Consider the following 10000-nt stretch of genomic DNA (forward strand, 5'->3'; position numbering starts at 1 on the left):
AGGCATGAAATATTTATTTTTTTATGTCGTTTCCAGGGAAGTTATCTTTGCCAAACCATGTTTGCTCGTGTTTCGGTCACACCGTTGAAGACCTAAAAGTTGTAAATTTTAAACTGATAACATTTTTCGTTTACTGTTTTTCGCCGAAGAGCAATTCCTCGAAAAACGCTAAGGGTTTTGACACAACAGAAGTTTTAACCTCTGACATGTGATACGAGAGCCATGGATTTTTCTGTGACCTGGTTCTGCACAGCAAGAGCAATGGTTTGTATGGTAGATGGTGATGCTCTTTCCTTTCCAGCTCTTTGTTGCTTTGCAGGACACACTAGGTTGTGGTATGATTAAATTTAATTGATCTCTAGATTTCTGTTGATTTCATTGTCCCAGTCATCTGACCTGAAGAAATCTTGTGAAAAGTGTTGATATCTGGCTGGCTGTCATTTTGACTGTCATTACTTTCAAGATGTGAGCAACTGTTTTTACCTGCATTGTTAGACAAAACCTCTTATTAAGGGAGTCAGTTAAGTTGTTTAGTTTTTTTATAAAGGGATCTTTACAAATAGGGCACAGATTTCCATGTTTTTTTCAAGTATCTTAAGTGACATCTGTGCATGAAAATGACCAAGAAATAATAATATTATTGCTTTACTTTGATCAGTTTCCTGTTGTTTCTTAAACATGTCATTTATTCTTATTCCAGTGCTTAAGTCTAAAACTCTTCCTGGTGTGTGTGTGTGCTGATCTGGTCAAACCATGCATGGCAAGCAACATTCCAGATTGTTTTCAGAGATTGCGATGAGGATTTCAGCATTGAATATTTTATTGGTTTTGTGATGAAAAAAGCCAGGGTTGTTATTTATCTCTCATTTTTTCCTGCATGAGATCCTGCATGATGACAACAGTATTACTGCAAATTAAACATCACAGATGTGAGCACGTCAGTGATTAATACAAGATGGTTTCCAAACAGCTCTTCAAAATTGTCTAGAAAAGGGACGATAATTATTTACTTGCCACACCTTCTAAGTCAATGTTTGAACAAGCAAATATAATTTTTTTTTTTAATTCAAGTAAACTGTCTTACTTTCATTAATACAGCTGTATGTTATTGTAGTCTTTCTCTTGATGAGCATGGGTTTGGATATTAACTTCTGAGAATGCTCCTACTTGTAATAGTCTTAATAATGAATATACAGTACTTACAACAATAAAATTAGAGAGATATTTGAGTTACTGTATATTGTGTTTTGTGGTAACACATACCATAGTAGTTGTTGTGGTTGTTGCTGTTGAAAAGGAATCAGATAGAGTCATTGTGGGTCCAGATAGAGTCATTGTGGGTCCAGATAGAGCCATTGTGGGTCTATCATTGGGTAGTGAAACTGGATCAGTTGTGCACAATAAAATGTTAGAGTATGAAGCAGAATGCCTTTTGTCTTGCTGGATGTATGATTACATTCCTCTCTCAGTATCTTTACAGAAAATTTAGGCTGGATTTTTGTTGGTGCAATGCATGCAAAAGTGAAATCAGTATTTTCCAAACACATGCAGGTGAATGGTTTCATTATCATGATTCTCATGTCTCCCCACCCTCATCCAAGCAAGGCTCTACAAGGTGATCGACAAAGCTGGATAAAAAAATTACAGTTACCAGCCAGCTGCAGGAAAAATACTGAAAAAATATTTTCAACGATGGACCACTACCAAACTCCAAGTAAAAGGGAAACATCAAGTAGCATTGGAGTCAAATTTATACTTAGTTTCAAAACTTTTTTGTGATCCTCTCTTAAAATTAAGACTTATTTTCTTTATTTTATTGCCTCGCTCATGTAAAAGTAACTAGTGTTGTAAAATATGAGAATGGAGGGCAGGTAAGTGACTTATCCAAGTTGCCGAATGAGTGGGATGCGGGCATGAAAAGAACTTAAGCTTATTTCTCACTTTCAAATGATTCCAATGAAACAAACAGACGATTTCCTCATTCAACAGGAGCAACATAAGCCATCTTCGCAGAAGGAATTATCATTCTGCCCTTGCAAAGATGTTTAGCCGGCGTTTTCCTTCTCAGTGGTTTTTCCCCCAGAGGTTTACGAACGCAGAGACCATCGCGACTAATAAAATTACGAACTTCGTACTTTTGCTCTATCGCTCGAATGCAAGGTAAAATTCTCGTGGTTTGAAGTATAGTTTTTTGGTTTGAAAAGACACATGGAAGATTAGTCTTTCAGGAAGCTCTCTTCAAAATTTAAACCTTATCAAAGTAGTGTTGTCCTTATCATCGCAAAATGAAAACAAACACAGAGAATTTAAATTGCCGCCATTTTGCCGCGCTGTTGTTTCTATTGCAAATTTAATTGGTACCAGTCCCTCGCGCGAGGAAACGATTCGCGCGTGGCCAAGCCTGCGCACTCATTTTGCCGCGGTGTCCACTACGGCTGGATGCAACCGACGTACATGCGCAGTGTCTCATTTTGGGGAAAATTTACTTCCGGCAGCCGTATTAGCGCCAGCCGTAGCGATTTGCTTAAAGTCTCTATTATGTTCTTGAGAGAGCTGGATCGAGGAGAAAATAACGTCAAAGGCTCACTAGTTTATGAATGCAATACGTGTGTACCCCGCAGAATTAATATGCAGCACGGGGATTTTGGGCTTTCAGACTTTTAAACTCACGCTTTGCATATATAATAAGCTGCATTCACATGCTGAAATTTTAAGCTAATGAGCCTTTGACGTCACTTTTCCCTGGATCCAGCCCTCTGAGGTCCAATCGGTCAGTTTTGAACGTGAGTAATGGCGGACCGTGAAATCCAAAACTTACACTCAAAGTAAACGGCCTTTGGATAAAAATCAAAGCTCAAAATTTTGCCAGTCAGGTGTTAAGCAAACACACTTTCAAAATCTGAAGGAAAAGGGGAAGTGTTTTTTTTTATCACAGGGGCACTTTAAGAAAATGCAAGAGAAAACTTGAATGCCTTTTGTATAAAATGTTGTTCATACAAAAGAAAAACTACCTTTAAACATTGAAAGTGACTCCCTAAGGGCGAAACTGTTCCTGTAAATTAACATATTGTATATTCGCTCCTTTAAATTTCAACACTGAATTTTTCCTTTCACTTGATAATGAGAACAAGATGTCCTGGAAACGTCGTGTAATTAACTTAGGTAGTATCTCTTTTCTTTCTGTTAAGGTCTACATGTAAATCGTTATTAATCAAGATGTCAGAAATGTGAAAAAAATGGGGAGTCACCGACTTCCTTTTGGAGAGAACTTGCCCGGAAGAACACCCTAAATCTGACAAAATCCGGCTTGTTTAGCAAATAAGGCCACAGTGTCTGTAAGCCCCAAAATATTATTTTTGCATCATCTTTTAATGGTAAAATTTGCAGAAAAAAATCAATGTTAGAAAATTTTCGCGCGAACGTCCTTAAACGGGAAAACGCCTACTTGTTATCGAGAAATTATCAACGAGCTTATCTGGAATAACCAATTTCTCTGCTAAGACAAAAAATCAATGTGCAGAAGAGACATAGTAAATTTAGATTTTATAAAGATAGGAGATTAATCTCGGCAAACATTTCCTTCGTTTGGTATTAGCCCACCTGTAAATCCCGAACAAAGTTGTTTTTCTCATGAGTATTATATCAATTCAATTCCTGCAGAATGGAATTCTGTTGTGAAAGCTTCTACTGATGTGACAGTGATTGACCCCCTTCTAAATACCCTAACTGTAAGGATGGAAATCGACAATTTAGTACCAGTTTTTGACGCCTCTTCTAAACAGATCTACCAACTCTTTCTGCGGAAAAAAAAAAAGATTCCAGCCACTGCTAAACAGAAATTAACGAAAAAGTACCCAAATACTTCAATTAATTGGCAGAAGGTCTATTTGCAAGCCTTCCAAACTAATTTGGAATCTTAAATCAGGGAATTTCAATAAAATCCTAAATTGAATTGTCTTTATAATTACGAATGAGAAACTCAGTCGTATTGCTCTGTTTGAATCACCAAGCTGCACGTTCTGTCAAGAGGTTACGGAATCCGTCGAGCATCTACTTCTTTCCTGTAGGATATCATCAAATTTTTGGAAACATGCCTTGTCCTGGCTAAGAGATAACAATGTTCTTGTTGGAACAATTAATGAGTCGGATTTGATCTTTGGAAAATTTGATATTGTAAATGACTTTATTTTAATCAATCACATTTTATTATTGGGTAAACATTATATCTATTGTAGGAGATGTCTAAATAGCGTACCAACAATTAAAGCTAAAGTTTTATAGCGAGAACAAGGCGTGTATACAATATCGAGCTCCATATTGCCAAGAAAAAAGAAAAACAATATCCTTACGAATTTCCGAAAGTGGGAGAAGTTAATTAATGCATTAATATAATAATTAACTTGATAGCCTTGAGTAGAAAAGCTATTGCTTTTATTTCATTTACTCAAGCGGCACCAGTAGTAGTAGTTGTTGTTGTTGTCCGTAAAGTTATAACAATTGCATTTTGTAATTTGTGTTCTGTAATTTGTAATTTGTAACGAAAAATAAATAAAATAAATCATTTTTTTTAAAAAATAGACAGCGTCAATAAGGCAAGAGCAAACCAAAAAGATATATGCACTTAGGATGTAGCTCTGGGAGCAAAATGATCCGTAAATTCCACAGTCTAAGATTGACTTCGCACAAATTAACTTAAACCCCTAAAGAGCCTTAACTTCCTAGAACTCACTAGTACACAATGCCAACACTTTAAGTACAATTTTTTATAAAGTGGTTATTCTTATGTGTAAAACTATGAAAGAGATAAAACTGCTTCCTTTGACCTTGTTTTCAGCCGGTTAATCTCGTCTTGGTGCTTGGACAAAAAATGAAACATCAAAGTCTGTTTGAAATGATATATTAATTCAATTATTTAATCACGGCAATGGGGATTCTATCAAACCCAAATCGCTAAACGTGAAAGATGCAAGTAGAAACACCGTTCTTGAAATTTCTTATCTCCTCTGCCATGCACCTTTTTTTATCTCGTTAAAAGCGTTGCACCCAAAATGACGGGAAAACAACAACAAAAGGAAACATGAAAAAGAGAAACACGTACCTGTCAAATGAAAGACGGATTTAAACCCTAATCCAAAACGCCCCACTTTCATAGGATCTTTCACTTTTATGCTGTCACAAATCATTCTGATGCCTTTCCAGTCATCCTTTGAAAACGTTGCATCATTGTAGGCATAAAGAGCTGGACCCTATCAAGGGAAAAAACAAACGAGAGTTTACGGTTTTCAGCGATTTCAAGGCTTGAAATTCCATCAAATGAACCAAAATACTTTTCTTTCTCCTTTCCGATGCCTGTAGTGTTATTTTTTGGATGAAAAACTTTAGTAAAAGCGCTCCGCGATCGGTGGACGCTTTCGCCTTCGCACGGCTTCAAATTGACTGAAGTAGAATGCTCGTCATATAGGCGTAATGAAAGCCAGAAAGCCGAGATCGCCAGTAAACACGCCAAATTTCATAGCGATCGAGGAAATGGCGGCCTTTACGAATACTACAAAGAATGGAGCCGATATCGGCTCTATTTCAGGGCCCCGTGGCGAAAAAGAGTTTTAATAAATAATTAAATTAACCACGTAGTCGGGAGGTAACAAAGCTGCAAAGAATAGTTTATGCCCCTTGCCAACTTTACAAGTTACTAGCTCGATAAGGTAAATCGTTCAAAAACGAAAAGTGTTTCACTTTTTTGGGACACTAACACCTCCAAAGAATTTTATGGCGCTTCAACTTTCGCGTGTTCTTGGAGGCGCACCGAACATTTGGTTTTTTGATTTTATTAGAAATTTGTTTTAGAAAACCAATAAAAAACCCAAGTCCATGTTCCCCGGTGGGTCAGTGTTGAATTGAATACGTTAATTTTTAAGTTTTTCTGGAGCGGTAAGCGGGACTTGGTCACTCGTCGTGTTGTTGTTCAGCCTTCTTGTTTGGGTGGTTTTTCTGTGGTTGATTTTCAGTGTAAGGTTATGGCTCTTCATGTTCAGTGGGTTCGTCGTTTTGTTTCTTCTCCGTCTTCTTGGGTCTCTTTCATGGTTTTTTTGGTTTTCTTCCCTGCTTGCCGCTCCTCCGCATCTCGTTTTTTCTGCTCCTCTGCTTGGCGGCGTGTAAAGGATCCCTTACGGCGTCTTCTTTGAGTATTGTTTCGGGTATTGATTTTTGTCCTGTTTCTGCTATGACTACAAAATCTGCTTATTTGTTTATTTGGCTGAGAATGCTGATTCTCCTCATTGTGAGGAGAAGTTCTTTCCTTTGTTCGATTCTCTTTACTGGTCTCGTACTTGGCGTCAGCTTTTCTTTTTCGATTTGGATCGTCCTGTTATTGATTTATGTTGGAAAGTTTCACACGGGGTCCTTTACAATACACGGCCGAGAGGCTTGCGGGTTTTGCTTATGCTCTCTCTACTGCTTGTTTTTGTTCTGCTCCTGTCGAGTCTCTTCAACATCTGTTTTTCCACTGTCCTCTGGCGGTCAGAGTCTTGTCTGGGATTCAGTCTATTATGCTCTTGGCTTCTCCTTTTTGTCCTTCCATCTTGGTTCGTCACGTGCTTTTTGGTTTCTCGGCTGATGTGTTGTCTGCGGTTTCTCGGGTTTTTGTTTATATGCTGAATGTTTGCAAGTTTTGTATTTGGGGGGCTCGGAATGATTTTTACTTTCGGGGTGTTCGTCCCTCGGCTGTCGATGTCATGGAACGTGGCAAGTCTCGTGTTTGTTTCTATCTTCCTTTGTTTTTCCGTCGCTTCCGGTCTGACCGCCGCCGTCGTTATTTTGTTCGTTAGTGGGGTGTTCTTGGTGTGGTGGCTTCCCTATGTAATGAAGCTTTGATCGTACATATTTATAGGATCTCGTTTTGTGTTGCGTTTGCACGCCCAGGCCGTTTTTCTGGGGTGAACCAACGTCTTGGCGTTGAATGAGTCTGTTGACGGACGGCCTTTTATTGGTCGCTTTTCACTCTTGTGCTGGGTCGTGCTTGTTTTGTTTTGTCCAGTTGTTTTTTAGTCTTTCTTGTTGTTTTTGTCGAATTGTCATTTAGGAGTGCAAGTCAGACGAGGCATCTCCTAGATGCAATTCTTCGTTTGTCTGTTTGTCTTTCGTTCATTGTTGGTAGGGGCGAGGTTCGATTCCCCGGCGAAGTTTGCGTGTTGGTACACCCCTGTTTGAGGTGAACCGTTGTGTTTGACAGACTAGTCGTTATGTCTGGCGGCCATTGCACTCACCCTACCGGGGGGCCAGCCATTCGCCTTAAACATAAAAAAAACTTCTTTGTAGGTTTAAAGTGTCTATATGGCCAACAGAGTTTTTTTAGTTTTGGTATCTCTATAATATGTAAAAAAGTACTGTGACAAAAAAATAATTGGATTCCGACGCGTTTTCGCCCTAAAATCGAGCTTTAAAGCTCCCGCTTGGGCCACGCCCAGTCAATTTGCCCGCTTAAGGAAAGATTGGTGACGAGTAACGTTACTTCAGGAGCTTCGCTAGCTTTGTGTTCTGTTTACTTTGCTTGCTTGACGACCGCAGTATACGTACGTAGCCAACTTTGGTTTGTTTTTGGTCAGTGAAGGTTTAGATTTTATGGAAGGCTCAAGTGAGAGCGATGTATTTTCTAAAAGGGATGAGCAGAGCGTTGCAGACTCTTACGATGAAATAGAGTTCGAAGATCTTGATTCGTTCGCCCCCGATAAAAATGCTCATGTTTGTTTCAACACGCATTGCTGCTCGCATAATCTGAAGCATTGCAAAACAAGAATTAAGCAAGTTAATGTGGAAAGAGTATAAGACTCAACGTGGAAGTGTGGACAGAGCGTGGCCAGACGTGGAAGTGTGTGGAGAATGTAGCCAAAAACCAAGCTCGGATTTGCGGCATCTCGCATTATTATGATCAATGTAAACAATAGGGAGCTTAAGATGCGGACGTTTTCGCGGTGACGGCGACGTGACAGCCCAGGTGGACTGGGCCAGAGGTTGCCGTTCTCGCGCCAAAATTAATTTGCTTAAGATTCTCATGACGGCGTCCGAGACTTCGTCGAGTACATCGGCTGTACTTTCTGAGATTCAATCGCTTTTGTTTGTAACATGGCCGCATTTGAAGATTTTCGACAACTTCTCATTCTTTACTACGACGCTAATTTGATCAACGATGAAGATTTCGTTCTCCTTTACGACATGTTTCCGTCGAGAAATCCAAGTTTTCCTTACTACGAGTACGCTTGCTTTGACCTGAACAACATGAGTGAGGCAGAGTGTAAGGCCGAATTTAGGTTTGAGAAAAAAGACCTTCCGACTCTGGCAGAAGCCTTGCAGATCCCACCTACCTTCAAACTACGCCAGGGAAGCATAGTATGTGGAATGGAAGGCCTTTGCATACTCCTAAGACGGCTCGCCTATCCTTGTAGATTTGGCGACATGGTACCTCGTTTCGGCAAACCAGTACCGGTGCTATCCATGGTCACAAATCATGTGATTGATTATATTTACACCATCCATGGACATCGCATAACCCGGTGGAATGACGCACTGCTTAACCCACCTGCATTGGATACTTATGCTCGATCAGTTCACGCTAAAGGGGCTGCTCTCCAGAACTGTTTTGGCTTTGTTGATGGCACTGTGAGACCTATAGCCAGACCAGACGAGCACCAGAGGATGATGTATAATGGTCATAAACGGGTGCACGCCATTAAATTCCAATCTGTTGCCTTACCGAATGGATTGATCGCAAACCTTTACAGCCCCGTAGGTAAAGATCTTTTTAACTTGCTCTTATTTATAACTAAATGTCAGGTTTATGAAAATAGCAACTCAAACGGAAAAGGTACAAACATGGTTTCGGAGGGTAGTTGTTTCCCCCTTCAAGTGTCTGTTTTATAGTATAATCTACGACAAACGCCTGTAGTGATCAGGGCAATGAAAGGTTGATCTCATGACACCATTTTACAGAAGCGTTGCATGATGAAAAACAATGATATTCCATGAAACAAACCTAATACTTTTAACTTCTTCTTCCAGAGGGCAAAAGGCATGATGCAGGTATGCTGGCAGAATCTGGTCTCTTGCATGACTTGGAACGCCATGCATTTTCGACAGGGGGTCAGCCTCTATGCATATATGGGGATCCTGCATATCCCCTCAGGGTTCACCTGCAAGGACCATTCCAAGGTGCTGCTCTCACACCTCAGATGGAGATGTTCAATGGATCCATGAGCTCTGTTCGAGTGTCAGTGGAGTGGCTATTTGGAGACATTTTAAACTATTTTAAATTCCTTGATTTTAAAAAGAACCTAAAAGTTGGCTTAAGTAATATTGGTAAAACATATGTCGTATGTGCTCTCATGCGAAATGCCCTAACATGCCTATATGGTAATCAAACCTCAGAATTTTTTTAATTAGACCCCCCAAGCCTCCAGGAGTATTTCAGGTGACCTAAAACATTCGCTATATTTATTCGGTTACTGCCTGGTCACACAACTGGTCAACACTTTCCTCCCAGAATCAGCCCTGGGGGGTGGGGGGAGGGGGTGGTGGTACTTTAGGATTTTTTGTGGGGGAGTGTCCTGCTGGGACCCTGGAATCCTTAATCTATACCAGAGCTAGTTCAGCTGAATTTTGCTACCTTCTACTAGACTTAACTTCCCAAAATCCCTTTGCCACTATCCTAGAGTAGCTTTTCGGCTAAGTTGCGTAAATTCAAACTTGTCGATTTGATTTTTAGTTTTAGTGGCAATTCCTGGTTTCCCTAATCTAGACTAAAACCTCCCCGCCCACCCCACCCCCCCTGCTTTGGGAAACAGCACAACCTATAAAAGATCATACATTGTATTATACAAAGCAGACATATTGTTCCAAAAAAAATGAAAGCAGTTGTTACTATGGCATCCACTTATACGACAAATGGCATGCCATTTAGTTCAATGCTCAGTTGTTCAAAAGTCAGATAGTGTTATCCAGCACATAAATC

The 10000-nt window shown here is 39.8% G+C and overlaps 2 protein-coding genes across 3 annotated transcripts in view; one reads left to right on the forward strand and one right to left on the reverse strand.

The window, feature by feature from the left end:
* The window catches only part of LOC138020276 (sacsin-like), a 71658-nt gene that overhangs the window by 40962 nt on the left and 20696 nt on the right, over nt 1-10000 (reverse strand). For both annotated transcript variants that reach the window (XM_068867313.1, XM_068867356.1), the window contains exon 5: nt 5099-5246. In XM_068867313.1, coding sequence (XP_068723414.1) covers nt 5099-5246 — 148 coding nt within the window. The remainder of the gene's footprint in view (nt 1-5098; nt 5247-10000) is intronic.
* Nucleotides 7953-9468, forward strand: LOC138052045 (uncharacterized). The gene is made up of 2 exons (XM_068898400.1): nt 7953-8782; nt 9052-9468. Exons 1-2 carry the CDS (start codon nt 8119-8121, stop codon nt 9426-9428), a joined length of 1041 nt encoding a protein of 346 aa, XP_068754501.1. The 5' UTR covers nt 7953-8118; the 3' UTR covers nt 9429-9468.

Source organism: Montipora capricornis, chromosome 1 (genome assembly GCF_036669925.1).
Source record: "Montipora capricornis isolate CH-2021 chromosome 1, ASM3666992v2, whole genome shotgun sequence".
Taxonomy (NCBI): Eukaryota; Metazoa; Cnidaria; class Anthozoa; order Scleractinia; family Acroporidae; genus Montipora; species Montipora capricornis.

Excerpts from the sequence above, each read along its gene's own strand:
- LOC138052045 (XM_068898400.1), top strand. The coding sequence starts at position 8,119 with ATGGCCGCATTTGAAGATTTTCGACAACTTCTCATTCTTTACTACGAC. Across the intron at positions 8,783-9,051 it reads AAACCTTTACAGCCCCGTAG|AGGGCAAAAGGCATGATGCA; the intron begins GTAAAGATCTTT and ends TTCTTCTTCCAG.